This window comes from Haliotis asinina, chromosome 5, assembly GCF_037392515.1.
Source record: "Haliotis asinina isolate JCU_RB_2024 chromosome 5, JCU_Hal_asi_v2, whole genome shotgun sequence".
Classification (NCBI taxonomy): Eukaryota; Metazoa; Mollusca; class Gastropoda; order Lepetellida; family Haliotidae; genus Haliotis; species Haliotis asinina.
In genome coordinates, this window is record NC_090284.1 from 35,068,029 (window position 1) to 35,084,485 (window position 16,457).

Below are 16,457 nucleotides of genomic sequence, written 5' to 3' on the forward strand. Positions count from 1 at the left end.
GGGATATAGGGGGTGTTAATATCGGGGTTGACACCAGACTTTTGGTCCGCCGTGGCTATGACTATTTTGTTGTTATAACCCACCACTTTTTTTATTCTCAGTTGCATATCACTCGGAGCCATGTACAACCCCACGCCGAACACGTAATTGACTTTCGATCTGGCGTATTCTAACACGTTTTGGTAACGGTCGATGGCCCTCGGGAGATCAACTGGAGAATTGATAGCATCATCAACGTTGGAAACGAATTGTGTCTGAGCGTCGTAAGCAGTTCCCTTACCGAGGATGTTGGAACGCGTCATCGACTGCGCACCCAACAGCGCCCACACGTACGTTCGAATCGAGTCGTTCAAGCGTACTGTACCAGCACGAGTGAATTCTTTCGATGTTTTTGAGATCATTTTAGTCCAGGCTGTGGCTGCATCAGGATTGGTTTGCTTTATACAGCTGACATGGATCTTTTCATTCGTTGTGGGGCCTGTAAATGTATGACGGTTTGGGTTGTATGAACCATCTTTAGAACCGGCATAATATGTTCCGGACCTGTAGAAGTACACGAGAACTATACCGAGACCATGGTTCACACCAGGAAGGCGAAAGTCTTTATTCGTTGGAATCTCAAACTCCCCACAAATACGTTCATAAGCGCGTCTATCATAGGTGTTATTCGTCATACTCCACGCTTTATCTTGGGGAAGAGGAGCACTTATTTCCTTCAATATTCGTCTCGTTTGATAATAAATATGAAACAAAATAACCGCCTTACTCAGTTCGTCTATACCGTAGTCTGGTGTCACACCCGACCCTGTCGTCGCACACCACACAGCAAAGTTGAGTTGGTTCTGCCAAAACTGCATTGGGTTTTGATTCCAGTTTACCACCGCCTGCGCGTTATTAACGGACACGATATAGTTTTCAAAGATATCAATAAAGGTTGTTTTAAACCCCGTACCATCTGCATTCACCACGATTTTCAAGTGTGCTAAATCCATATTATAATATATAAATTATATATTATAATATGTACATAACACTTCCAGGGATAACGAGCGGTGAGGCCGTTCAGCTGACGCACGCGATCGATAACACGTCAGGTCAACTCGAAGTCGCACTCTGCGATATCACCTACCTACCGCAATGGACTAACATTAATATCAGCAACAATAAGCTGTTCGTCAGTGGAACTCGCAGCCAGATAACTGACGGCTACTACAGCGTGTGCTCTCTAAACGACGAGGTCTTCAAACCCCTGGGAGCCGAACTCAAGATGAACGACTCAAACGGCACAGTGGTGTTAATCAACAACGGAAGAAACCCCTTGAGGCTCGGCCGACCATTAGCGAGGATACTCGGTATGTCTCCTGACGAGATAAAACCAACAACAACCGTCACAGGTACGAAGTTACCCGACCTAGTACCGTACCAAGAGCTGTACATTCATCTCGATCAGGTGAGCACAATGTACAACATTCAAGGAGGTCACCCTTCCACTATACTGAGAGCAGTGCCGGTGAAAACTGAGAAATACAACGACGGTAGAACCGAGTCATTTTCACCACTGCAGTATAAGAGATTAACTCAGGGCAACATACCTGAGCTGACAATATCGGTGTTAGATATAAATCATAATCCTGTAAATATAGGATACCTCAGCTTAACGCTTCATGTAAAATGACCAGCGCACAAGGGCCCGGAGTGAAAAAATGCGTCAATATCGGGATCTCCGACCTCGGAGACACGCGCGGTTTCGACGCTCCCGGAGTAGATGGTAAATCGTACGCCTTGCAACTGAAAAACAACATTTACAAACGCGTTGAAATCCCCTCCGGTGGAACCCTAAGTGATATGATAGATACCACAAGAGCAACAGTCAACACTAAGTACGCCCTTGTCAACACCGGTGATAATAATTGGATAATATACCCATCGTTCGGGGGTAAACTGTTCGACTTAGACGATGTTGAGAGCACTACCGTCGCCCGAAACAAGCCATATATGCTCGTCTTCACCGAAGATGACAAGTGGGTGTTGTTACCCGATAACGACGACTGGTTTCTCAATATTAGACTCGTCTCTCCCTACGTGTTCACGGATAACAAAGACAACCACCTAAACAAAGTCGTGAACAATGGAACCCTGCTCGTGGCTTACGTCCCAACTCAGAGACGTAGCGTAGTCGTCAGCCCAGTCAACACTATGGCAGCCCACATGCTATCGAGTAAACCGGCCATACAAAACGTGAAATTGCAGTTGGTGTCTGAATTCGAAGGCGTGGTCAAGATACTAGAGAGTCTACCGGCAAACTCAACACTGGTCATCAAAGTCTACCTAGGGGAACCATCAGGGAATGATATCGAGATCGTGAAGGGGATCAAACTCGGGTGGGTGAAACGACACCAGTATCAAGTTTGCAACGTTTACGTGCGGGTGGGTGTTGGAGCCGACACCAGTCTGCAGGGGGTCAACGTGATCGTGGAAAACAAGATATCACTAACCAATATCTTCCTGCCTGACAACATACACTTCATGGGTATGAAGTTCACCCCTGAATTATTATCAGAAAACCAGTTGGAAATTATATCGTAATAGTATAATAATGACCAGTCATCGTCCCAACACTACGCTTAACGACCTGGGAGATACGGAGGGATTCGATCAGCCTGGTGAGGAAGATGAATTATATATCCTGCACTTCAAAGACAACGTGTACAGACGGGTGTCGTTATCAGATTTTAAAGAGCCCAAATGGCTGATCAACTTAACACTCACCTCACCTTATATCATATTAAACGAAAATAGGTTTGTCTCTAAGATTAGGAACAACGGTATCTGGGTCGGGGATTTCATTCCGGAGGTATCCATATCCATAAGAAGTAACGGGAAAAATAGGTTAAGGTCTGTATTAAAAAATAAATTAACATTTAGCAATAATCCTTATGGTAAAGATCTTGTTGATAGAATATACTCCTCTTTCACACTCATCATAGAAGTCTTCTTTAACCAGGAAAACATCGCAATAGTACACCAAATTTTACCCGGGGTGTCAATACGCTGGCATGCCGTACACACAAACGAATATTGTCGTATTGTTATACAACGGGATACCCCCACGGGTCCTATAAACCACTTAATAAGCCTCCGTAAGGGAGTTTATATTACAACAGAAAAGTCTATTAGCCTCTTACCTATTACCATAACTGATGGTCTAGAACTTGTAGACTTCAAATTCATTGATAGATTTTTAACTGAAACCCAATTAAAATATCTTTCCAAATATACATTATAGGATGGGTCTGTACCCAGTCGTAGAGGAAGTAGCGAAGACGCTGGAAACCGTAGATGGGTTCTGCTTGAGGCAGTTATGTGATGTGAAACGTCAACTAGAACAAGACCGTGACACGCGTAAAGCACTATGTAAAAAGTACAATAGAGCTTTCAATATCGTGGACGGGGCTGACACTACCCTTATGGCAACCAGCATGGGACTAGGGGCGGCAGGCGTTGGGTTGTTAGCTACCATCGTGGCTGCACCTATAGTGCTAGGTATTGAAATAACAGCTGGAGTGGCAGGGTTAGCAGGGTTGGCGCTTAAGTTAGTATCACGCAGACTTAATCGTAAGGCATTGAAACACGACGAGATCAGGGTTCTGGCCGAAGCAAAGCTGAACACAGTGAGTGAGCGTATTTCCACGGCACTCTCTGATAGTAAGATCTCAGAAGAGGAGTTTCGTTCAATCCTATCTGAACTCAAAAAATATAACGGAATGAAACAAGATATTCGTAAGTCTCGTAAGTCTCGTAAGTCTGCTATCAGCGAGGACGAGAAAAAAAAGTATATAGAACAGGGGATACAAAAAGCCCAGCAAGCCTTTATTATGAACACCAAAGAGATCGTAGGCGGTTCACGTTAAACTGTTTCATCGATATAAACATGACATAGGGGAACACGAGGGCGATAGCCGTAAGCGAGCCACCGATCCTATATGGTCAGTCAAAACTTACAACATAGATAAAGTGGATATGAAAGCCGACGAACCTAACTTGTACTACTTGAGGGATGGGCCGGGTAGGGGGTTTGTAAGAGAAGAATTATTAATCGTACCGTACGGCACAGTGTTACCTCCTACCAACACAAAGTAGGCATAGTAATTACCGCCAACTTTTTTGTAGTAGGGGTAATAGTAGCAAGAGCTAATGACCCAACCAAAGCCTTATTTACTAAATAAGGCTTTGTAGAGACATTTCTTGAAAGTGGTTCAGAACTGTCATTCCCTATACTACTAAGTTTGACGATAATGTTGAAGAAAGTTCGTCAAGAGCAGAATTTTGATTGACAGCACTCAGCTGGGCACTCTCAGCCAAGAATACAATGACCAATGTCTATGGCTTTAGTGCACACCAGTTAGTTTACTGCAGAAACCCAAACTTGACTACGAATTTGACAAATGACCTACACGGAACAACTGAGAGCAAGACTATTGGACAACATATCAACACTCTGCATGCTATGAGGCAGGAGTTCACCAAAGCTGAATCCTCTGAATGAATCCAAAGAGCTTTGAGGAAACAGATCAGGCCAGAGTCTGGTCATTTTGTTAATGGAGAGAAAGTCCACTACAGGAGACCTGACAGCATAAAGTGGCGGGGACCAGTTACTGTCATCGGACAAGAAGGGGTTGTGGTTTTTGCTAGACATGGTGGAGCTTTGGTTAGAGTACATAAATGCAGGCTACAAAAGTTAGGAGACCAGAAAGAAACTGATGACCTGCATGAATGAAACAAAGACAATAGTGAAGGAAGTCAAGAAACTTCAAGTTAGCAGGAATATGCCCTTGATGACACTGACAACAGTGGCTTAGATGTGAGAGACGGTGATTTGAACAGAACAGATTGGAGCAAGGTCAAAAGTGGTAAAAGCATCTCGTATGAGCATATGGATAGTGGTGAAATAATGAAGGCCAAAGTGTTAAACTGAGCGGGTAAAGCTACCAGAAAGAACAAGTCTTGGTATAATATAGAGCTTCAGGGGGAAGACATGAAAGGTGTAAGACAGGTGTATTGACCTGACCTGTAAGGTGTATTGACCTGAGCCAAATAAAAAGTCTACAAATTTTGAAGGAGTCTGATGAGTGTCTAAAAGAATCAGCAGCACAGACAGATGATATTTCACAAGATGAAGTTCTCATTACAGATGGTATTTCATGGACTGAAGTCAAACAAGCAGAGTTACAGAACTGGAAAGATAATGATGTTTATGAAGAAGTGGAAAAAGGAAATCAGAAGATGCTGTCAACATGCTGGGTCTGTACTATGAAGGAAACTGAAAATGGAATCTTGCTGAAAGCCAGACTTGTTGTGAGGGGATTTGAAGAAAACAATATTTGTGACACTGAGAGAGATTCTCCTATCTGCTCAAGTGAGTCCCTGAAGGTCGTGTTGGCAGTTATGGCCGAAAATCAATGGATACCTAGGTCAATGGACATCAAGACAGCATTTTTGCAGGGCCAAATAATAGACAGAGACGTCTATTTTGAACCACCAAAAGAATACAGAGGGTGGACACAAAACATCAGCTCTCAGACTGTTTGGCCAAGAGAGGGGCATCACCAGCAAGGCTGCTTCAAGTCCATTGTGACAGGCAGCTTTGAAGCTTTGCTGTGACAGGAAATTTTGATTTTAACCCTGTACAAAGTTTTAATCAGATTCCAAAATGACAAAAAGAGATTTATTGTACTGATATGGGACTCGGACTCCTACCTTCATGTTCCTGAACTTGTACATAAACATGATAAAGACATCAACGTCCATGTAGATAAAGTGGAATTTGATCTTTTCAGTTATGAAAAAAAAATGACTAAAAGAAAGAAAAGAGGGAATTTGATACAAGTTAAGTTTGATGCTAAGGCTACTAGAGTGTAGCTCACATGATAGCACCTGGACTGTAATACAAACACAATAGATGGGCTTGGATACTGATTGGCTTTGACTGGACAGAGTGGACTAGACTTATTGAAGGGGACAAGCAGTTGACTACAGGCAGTGGCCACGAGAGGATGTGTCATGTGAGTGAGTAAATATATAGCTGAATTTACAAGTGAGAGAGAGAGAGAGAGTGTGTGTGTGTGATTAAATGACTGATTTATGAGATGAGAGAGAGAGAGAGATTTATGAGGTGATTCAGTTACCTAGACTAAGGTAAGTCGGGTAACTCTAGATGGGTGACTGGGAAGTACATGGCTGAGAGAGTTGGACAGTAAGAGTGTCTCACACTAGATTGGACGAATGTGGAGGTCAAACAAAATGGTATGCACTCCAGTTTATTGTTATATATATTTGAGTAACTTTATACTGATTTGGTAATTTTGAATGTCTATATTTTGCTTTTGGAGGTAACTTTGTCAGTGAATGGATGTCAGCCATTTTGTCTAGTTCACTGCGGACTGAAACCTAAGATTCTTTTTGTTTTGTTATTTCAGTCAATCTTCAGACTTCAGCATTTACGAAGAATAAATTTGAGGAATTGACATTTGTTTCAATTGGATAGTTGTGAAATAAAACAAGGACTCTATATCAATCCTTGGCTCTACTAATATCTATTGAGACTTGAATCAATAAATATTGAAATTGAAATGAAATTGAATTGACCTATAATAACAAAGCTTTGTTGAAGAACAGGTCCAGAGTATATATGAAGATAGAGTGGTGACATGATCCCCTGCAGGATATGCACCACATGTTTCTCAACCTCCACAATCCCGACATCACATTTTCAGTCACACCATGCACCCATTCACTACAAAAGCCATCAAGTTAGGTTGCATCCCATGACACTGAAAACTGTCATGCATGACATTTTAGGCAGACGACATATAGGAATAGGAATGTATCAAAATCACTTAATGCTTGTCACTGGGAGACATTTCATCCCTGTACTCTTTGCACAATTTATCTCTGAAAATGTGTTTAATGAAACATGTCAGTTTCATGTCTCTAAATGACAGATGCGTGCGTGCGTGCGTGCGTGCGTGCGTGCGTGCGTGCGAGCGTGTATGTATGTATGTGCATACATATTCTGAGATTGTGTAATCATCACATGCGTCTGGTGTCTGTTGACATCAATGTCCATAAACATCCTTACCTCAAACGACAAAGCGACCAATAAACCAGCAAGCTCCAACAGATAAAACAACAGATTTTCATGAAAATGATCTCAATTTCACTAAAAAGTTAAAATGAAAGCAAATTATGAAACAGAGAATTTTTACCTCATGAAGTCCATCTGGATTCCTCCTGATGAGCGTCTCAGCCTCCTGGAGACAAACATCCACTCTGTCCACATCGTCTGCACTGATCAAGCCATCCATACAGTCACGCACATACTTGGGGGCCTTCACCTTGGTCTGGACTACATCGTGTGTCATGTCAAAAGGCTGAAGGTCATCGTCGCTGTGGGACATCAACAGAAGACCTTGACACAATGCCAACAACATAGTCCATCACAAAGTGGACATTTATATTTATGCTCATCGAGCATACTGTTAAATTATTGCCTTTCCCTCACATACATATAAACCCACAATAAATATATCTGGAAGACATAAATATACAAGAAACTATGAAAATATGAAGCAGATGTCTAAAAAAAACCAATGAGCATAACTTGCTTGATCATAAAGGAGGATCCCACAGGCCTGACTTGTCTCCAAATGCTACATTGTAGGTCTAACCAGTTTACCAGCTATGCCATTTGAGACAATGTTTCACATATTACACTATTATTAAAATCAGAACTCAAGTTTACATCAGCGCTACAAATACCTGCCTTCCTGACTGCCAGGGACAGGCTGTTTTCAAAAGTTACTGCTAGATACCCTGATGATCAAGTTAAAATTCTAAGTTTGTTACCTTCCTTCATAAATTGTAACATGTTATTCTCCTTTGATATTGGAAACTATCCAAATACATTATGAACATTTATACGCACTTCACAGTTTTTCTTTGGAATTTCTGTTTACATTCCTCCTTGTGTAATAGCATGCATTCCTTGTAAGGACGACAAAATGCGGACATGTTTGACATATTACCAAATCACCATTCATGGCATTATCTGACAAACCACCAATTATCATTGAAACATCATTGATGACCCTAGAGTCACTAGCAATGTTCTGCAATTATGTAAACCCAAACACCAAAGTGGATTTTTGCCATATTACAGAGAGTTCATAAAATCACTTTAGAAGTACCTCAAGGTCTGAATTACATATTGCAGTACTTGCTGCCCCATTTGGGATTTGAAGTTGCACTCTCAGAGTAAGACACCCAATTACTAACAAAGTCAGCATTCCAACCCAATCAGCAGTCATCATTAATATGGAAGTCTGACAATTGGTAGTCTAGATCACATACATTTACATTAAAGAGTGTGCTGAAAATAGTAAAATTCTGTTATCTTGGTCCCGACATTGTGATAACAATCCTCTGGAGCATAAACTTATATGACTTTGGACAGTGTTGAATATCACTCCTATGTATTTCTGCACTTTCTTTGGGTGAAGCTATGTCTTGTATGAATGTTTGAGAAAGCCCAAATTCACAGAGAAAGATAGCAGATATTGAGAGTCTTCTAAACTGGCATTCACTCAGTCATTTAGAAAAAGAAAACTGTCCAGATAACATGGAATTCTTATACCCTGCAGACATGTATTTGGCCTAGGTTGTGACAATCAGAAACTGCCATGGAGCAACTGATACTCCAAATAGCAGAAGCCTGAACTGGGGCTTTTTCTGTGATGATCCAGTAATAGCCATTGTGCAACTGATACTCCAAATAGGAGAAGCCTGAACTGGAAGAGAGTATCAGAGTCGTGATGGATAGGAAAGTGTAAATACACATGTGCAGGGCCATGGATATCAGAGTCCAATACTGAAATATACAGAGACACCTGCAGACACTTTAGCTGGCTTCCTAGATAGCAGTTTCTTTGTCATCTTTGTTTTTCCCTTCACTGATGACAAGGGCATACTTCTCTGAAGCTTCTGATTTTCAACACACTCCCAACAATTTCCACAGGGTTCCTGATGTCATATTCACTTTCCACATGTCCAGCAATTCCTTGTGCCCAAGAGGGAAGGATTCCGATCCTTAGATTTACCCAGCATTACAAAAGAAAGCCAAATCTCATATTACAGATGAAAAAAAAGCACCTGGAGGATCGTTAGGAAGAGAAACAACATAAACTTTTGGATATTCAGGAAAAAAAACAATAAAATGTTAGAAAGATGTATTTGTCAGAATTGTTCTATTTTGGAATATACTTTCTCAGTATAGTATCGATTGTACATTTTGGTGGTGATTCCCAAAGCAAAAGACATGATCAGAATATTTGGGCGCTTTTCAACCCATGAACACTCAAAACAAAGAATGAGGGTGTCTGGGTCCTGTTCTACCTTTGCAGGCTGAATTGGTCAGGGTGGCGGTGTACTGGACCGTTATATAATTAGGGGTGGGTACTGCAGAGAATTTTCAAACTGTGATATGTTGCAATGTGAAAGGACATACTGCAATATGTATTGCAAGATTTTGCAAGAAGATTTTTTTTATATGAAACTACTTATAACAGAGTTAATGCTCGATTTACAAAACAAAATCACAACACCATCCCACCGCTTGATTAAGCTTTAACAGAAAACTATAATCTCCAATCTCAAAAAAAACAGGCCTGAGATTTTAAGACAGCAATTTCACCTAGTCAGGACATATCGTAGATCAGAGTAAACATTTAAAACATTCAGGTCCAAAACATTGAGAAACAACTGAACCAAAAGTAAAGAAGACAACTTCAAACCAAACTTATACTGGTTTGTGATATAAAGGATGAAAATATCCGAAGATTTCCGAATGTTACGGCATTTTCTGATTGCATGTCGAAATATCGGCCTTCATTTTCATATCTGAAGCGGTATACCAGTAAACCAGTTATGTTGCACAGCCCTACAGATGATATGGAGCACTGATGATGATAGGGTTAACTCACCTGTCCAGGTCAGAGTCCATCAACGACTGCGGTGGATGAGAAGCTTCCCTTGGGGCAGCAGCTGGTACAGGGAGGCTCTCAGATATATTTGTTTTCCCAAACATCCTGTAAGGTAAGTTACATTGTCTATGTTGATAAACAAGGCCTAGGTTTTCAAAGCTCTCTTAGCGTAAAGATAGTCATAAGTAGGGCTGGGTATTGCCAATATATTGTGATGTGTGTTGGCGTATTGCAATACATATTGGTGCCCAGAAACCTACAAGCACAGGTAGGGTGCCCTGAAACCTACAAGCACAGGTACAGTGCCTAGAAACCTGGACACATAATCAGGGTGAAGAAGTATTTGAACCTACAGTTATTTGTACCTATCATCACTGTACTAGATGAACCAAGATTCATCAGACAACATCTTTCAAAGAAACACGATAACTTCCAGCATTGGTGCTATTTGCCAATATGCTTGATGTATTTCTCTCCACTAGAACAACCAGTAAATGAAAGCATGCACAGATCAAATCATGAACTTACAAACAGATATTGTGCAGATCAAGCCATATTTTCATGGGTATTTTTGAAAGACATCTGACAGCTAAATGTAGGCAGTTTGAATTTGGTGCTGCTTCAAGGTGTACTGTGATATGGTATGCCTGGTGACTGGAGTCAGCCTCTCTGTATTCCTTGTTATGATGTGGCAGATTAAATAGTTAAACATTTGGGCTGTGCTCAGTTGTGTGACTTTACAAGTACAATGGCTATACCAGGCATTGTAACAAGTTTTGTGGAGAGGTTGGTGTGCTGGCTGTGTTCTTCTCTAGAATGTCGTCTGGTTTAGTGGTGAGCAGACAAGTAGACATATAGACTGCTCTCTTTGATCAGAACTACTGCAGAAATTCAGAGTCAATTTGATGTGAATTCATGTCTCCATGACACCATCAAGTTGACCAACTAACATGCTGTAAGCCTTTACTGCTGTGTCCTGAAGACATCCTCCATATGTACAGGCCATGCAGTTCAGTAAACCTACAGCAACCTTCCATCCATTCACACAGATCTCACAGTCCCTAAGCACCTGTTGATATAAACAAAGGGAGACAACAAATGGCTATCACCTGTCCAGCGTCTCTACACTTGGTTCTTCAGGTATGGCAGTTGCCGCCACTAATGCATGGATCTCTGCATCACTCTCTGACTAGTAATGAAAAACACAAATACTCACACAAAATACTCACTTAATGTACAGAACAGACAACAGTCCATAGTGAAGGGAGTTGTCTTAGACAAGCTATGACAGAATCTACACAGAAAATGTCCCAGAAAGCATTCTTACGTTGGTTAACATTTTACCCCAGTGTTGCTTCAGTGTTGGCCTAACATCAGCAAAGAAACGTTGTCCCAATGTTGGATAAATGCCTATTTAATTCCTCAATACCTCTTACCTTCCCTGAAATGTTTGTACAAATCTAGAATACTATCACACAGCAGGCCAGAACTTCATTAAGCCAAATTCACTTTGGGCTATCCATGGAACAGCAACTCAGTTAAACGCACTCTCCCTTCTTTGCTGGACACATTTGGAATGCTTGATGTAGGCTCAAGAAAAATTTGAAGTCCTTCTGAATAGCGTTAGTTGAAATATTAAAGGTATTTCAAAACAACTTTCAAGTCTATATATACCACAAATGATTCAAGACAATATTAAAAAATAGTTGATTTTCAAATTAATAACCATCAGACAACAGGCCCTGTTAAAAAGCCCAACACAATAATGTGAAACATTTATATCTTTCTTGTCTTACCCCGATTTTAACACTGCAGGCAAGAGTGAGAGCAACAAGATAGTTTCTGCATCTGATGTCCCACAATCCATTTTCTCGATCAGGTAAATAGTTGACAGCAACAAAATGAAGAAAAGATTATTCTGGAATAGATGACCCTAATTTATTTCTGAAATTACACAAGGGCATCCTTATATTTTTAGACATCAAAAGAAAAGGAGGAAGACATGATCACAGGAGATCGTCATCTGTATTGAAGGTGTGCTCTTGGGCCTTGGCCTCTGAATAAAGAAAAGAAACTTCACAAAATGTAACATATAAGAATAATGAATTATTTTTCTCTGATGATACCTCCGTGTATCCAAAATGGGATTCCGGTCTTTTGACTCTAGTAAAACGTCGGCAAAACCTACTCAAACCCATCCAATCATCTCGCAAATGTCCAACGTGAACGTGTCGTTGGCATGCGGCAAACAGGAAGATCAGTTATTGACGTCGCAAGAGCAATGGGATGCAGATGTCGTATTGTGTATGACTTGCGAGGTCGCCTACAACAAACTGGCACCACTTCTGATCGCCCAAGGTCGGGTCATCCACGTGTGACGTCACAAACAGAAGACTGTCACATTCTCCTGCGTCACCTACCTGACAGATTTCTGTTAATTACATGAACCAGGGCTGAGATGTTTAGAGGTCGGCTGTCCTCACAGACCATTTGAAGTCGGTTGCGGGCTGCTAATCTCCATTCTCATGGGCCAATATTGACCGTTTTATCAATGTCAATGTCTGCTGTGGGCCCAACGTCACCTCCGATGGACCCAGAGTGAGTGGAATAAAGTCGTCTTTAGCGATGAATCCAGGTTTACCCTCAGATTCATGGACGGCAGACATAGAGCCTGCAGATGACGTTGTGAACGGTATGCCCAATGTTGTGTACAGGAAGTCGGCAGATTCGTGGTCAGAAGTTGCATGGTGTGGGGTGCTTTCTGTGGGAACAACTGTTCCCGACTTCTGGTCATCCGTGGAAACCTCTCAGCTGCTGCTTACTGCTGTATTTTCAGTTCAATTTTCAAACCACTATTTAACTAAATATATCACATTTATCAACTTATATATGGTTCCACAATGCACAATCCCATGGGCTGCCATGTAAAAGGAGTTCATGCCATTGTACATAGGTTGATTAAATTATTGCCATTTGATAAATAAGCAATGGAAAATTAAACAGAAATTATATGATCATAGGTAAGATGATTCCTAAAAAATATGCACAATATGACATGGATCCTACAAAAATGAAATAAATGAAATGCTGCACAGAATTAACACGTATCTATGGAAACTGATGTGTCTAAATGTACAGGTTTGTAGCTTTATTAATTCCGTCTAATGCATAACGTTACTCACAGTGGTAGTTTTATACTACAATAAAACCCAAGCAAACACATCCACACAGTGATCAAAAACTGAACTCGCGGTTCGCTTACACCAGGGAAGCTCCCATTACATGATGACAGTTACTGAACCTCTAATAGTTTATTTACCACTGCCATAATAATCAAGAGTCATTAGAAGATGACATATTCCCCCAGCACCCACATATTTGAAAGGACAAATCATCTGACAGTTACTTGACATTTTCTTAGATTAAGTTTAAATCGTTTCCATGGAAGTCATGAAAAATATAAATGCCATATATCTGTAAACAGCAAAAGGCACCACTTCAAGATCAGTCTCATATATCTGCCAAGATCTGTTAAAAGATATGAAATGTTTTCTAGATGTGCTCCGGAAACAAAGCCCATCCCTCCATTTTGAGACTAAGTCAGAATTGTTTCCTTCTAAACTGGGAAAATGATATATCACAAAAATCTGTAAATAGCAAAAGGCACCACTTTAGGTTTTGACTGATGTATGCACCATGTTTTGCAGAATAATATTGAACAGTTTTTGAGCTGTGTTCCGGAAACGAAGCCCTTAATTCCATTTTCGAAAATGTTTCCATGGAAACCAAGAAACTAATAAATCACAACAAGAGTCATCAGAAGATGAAATATCCCCCTGGCCCCCACATGTTTGAAAGGACAAATCATCTCACAGTTAGTCACTGTTTTTCTAGACTAAGTTTGAATTGTTTCCATGGAATTCATGAAAACTATAAATGCCATATATCTGTAATCAGCAAAGTCACAATTTCAAGATCTGTCTCGTATATCTGCCAAGATCTGTTGAAAGATACAAAATAGTTTTTGAGTTGTGCTCTGGGAATGAAGCCCATCCTCCATTTTGAGACTAAGTCCGAAACGTTTCCATGGCTACCAAGAAAAGAATACATCACAAAAACCTTTAAAAACCAAAAGGCACCACTTTGGATTCTGCCACACACATCTGCCAAGTTGTACTGACAGATGTTAAGAAGTTTTTGAGTTCTGCTCCGGAAATGAAGCACTCCTCTCACTTTTCAGACTAAGTCCAAAACGTTTCCATAATAAATCACAAGATCCTGTACATAGCAAAACGCACCACTATAGGTTCTGATTGATATATCTACCAAGTTTTGCAGAAAAACATTGAACGGTTTTTGAGGTCTGCTCCAGAAACGAAGCCCATCCCATCATTAGACTAACACCAAAATGAGGCATGGAAAAGCAAAAAAAAATAAAAATGCCAAAACTCTGTAACTAGCAAAAGGTACAACTATAGGTTGAGATTATTATATCTATCAAGTTTGGTCTAAATATGGAACGGTTTCTGAGTTATGCTCCGGAAACAAAATGACTACGGGTGGACGGATGGATGGACATATGAGGTGTCGCCTATATCACCCCGCATTACATGTCGTGGGGACAATAATGAACCAATTTGCATTATTAAATTCCACTATCAGGTTCATTTGGTGGTCGTGTAGGTTGATGGCTAGCTGTTATCTCCAGACTGCAGAACTTGGAAGTTAGATCCACACAAGTAGATTTACACCTGATGGTGACTTGCCTACTTGGAACTTTGAACCTACATGCACTCTTGATCACAACCAGCTAACTAAATGATACCGATTTTGAAAGCCATCAGTGTGATCACATAAACCTCCTGGGTTTCAGTCATGAATTTCATTAGCTGAGAGTCATGATGTGGTCAACACATGACATGTTTTTGATTTCAAGTGAATAATCATTCATGCTGGTATTACTGAACAAACCATTGTTGTTTTTCAGGGGGTATAGTTCGGATACAGAGCTGAATAATAAAAACACATAATGAAACACTTACTGCCGTATATTCAAGGAAAACTCAACTCCGAAAGCCCAGTTTGTGATCATGTCGCATTATCTGATGGAAGAGTCAGAGCACTTTCTGGGAAAAGCTGACAGTTTGGGTTAGGGTCCTTGAATATAATATCCACGATGCTACCCGATGTTGGGCCAACGTATGAAATCCGATTGCAATGTTGCTAACACTGGGCCAACATATGAATGCTATCTGGGTTCACTTGATTCAATAAACAAGAAGTTGTCCATAAGTCATATGGTTTATTATTAATATTTGAAAGGGCAAACTATTTCGATACACTCTGCTAAAATCTTATATGGCCCGGAAGAATTTAGCTGATGGAAATGTCCTGTACCCTGGGTGTGACGAGTGTTTGACTAACCTGGAAGTCAAGCTGTGGTCCGCCTGGATCCACCTGATGTGTTAGGACCTCAGCGACCTTCATGCCCAGCCGCCTCATCTTTGGATCAGAGTGGCCGATATGACATGACACTCCAGGCATCAGGAGACGCACAAGTTCTGAAATAATGTAATTTACATACTATTTCTGCAACTGATGCCATATAATAGCCTTTGAAGACAGACAATGACAGCAACAACACTGAGTCGAATTTCATAGCTCTCACATTTAAGATAACTGGGTCATACGTGACCATGTTTCTTTCTTCTTTAAAGCATTATTTCCACTAAATATGTAAACTGAATTGCAAATTGTGAAATTGCAGTGTGTAACATTTTGGAACTTGTCTGTATAAAATTTTTACAGATGACTTCTTTAACAATTGCACAAAGATGATTTAAATAGTACTTATTTGTATACCAGCAGAGAAAAGGTATTCTTCTCTGATTCTGGAGAGGGTTTGGCATCGAAAACTTACCATCCTTGTATGTTTCCTTTTCCTGAGAGTTGAGATGTCCAACACAGATGAGTACTGCCTGGGAGATGTAGAGGTGCTGCTCGTACGTTGTGTGCTTGATACTACTGGCATCACCCCACACCTCCAGCAGGCATAGTAACACCTGCACAGGTAGACAACATCAACATGTGATACACTGCCTAGTACACTGTGTGCTTGATACTACTGGCATCCCCCCACACCTCCAGCAGGGACAGTAACACCTGCACAGGTAGACAACATCAACATGTGATACACTGCCTAGTACACTGTGTGCTTGATACTACTGGCATCCCCCCACACCTCCAGCAGGGATAGTAACACCTGCACAGGTAGACAACATCAACATGTGATACACTGCCTAGTACACTGTGTGCTTGATACTACTGGCATCACCCCACACCTCCAGCAGGGATAGTAACACCTGCACAGGTAGACAACATCAACATGTGATACACTGCCTAGTACACTGTGTGCTTGAT

The 16,457-nt window shown here is 40.9% G+C and overlaps 1 protein-coding gene across 1 annotated transcript in view; it reads right to left on the reverse strand.

Moving 5' to 3' along the window:
- Positions 1-16,457, reverse strand: part of LOC137284153 (telomere length regulation protein TEL2 homolog) — a 99,864-nt gene that overhangs the window by 70,951 nt on the left and 12,456 nt on the right. Inside the window, exons 7-11 of the mRNA XM_067815844.1 lie at positions 15,958-16,099; positions 15,462-15,598; positions 11,147-11,226; positions 10,038-10,142; positions 7,266-7,446 (exon numbers count right to left, since the gene is read on the reverse strand). Of these exons, the coding sequence (XP_067671945.1) occupies positions 7,266-7,446; positions 10,038-10,142; positions 11,147-11,226; positions 15,462-15,598; positions 15,958-16,099 (645 nt within the window). The remainder of the gene's footprint in view (positions 1-7,265; positions 7,447-10,037; positions 10,143-11,146; positions 11,227-15,461; positions 15,599-15,957; positions 16,100-16,457) is intronic.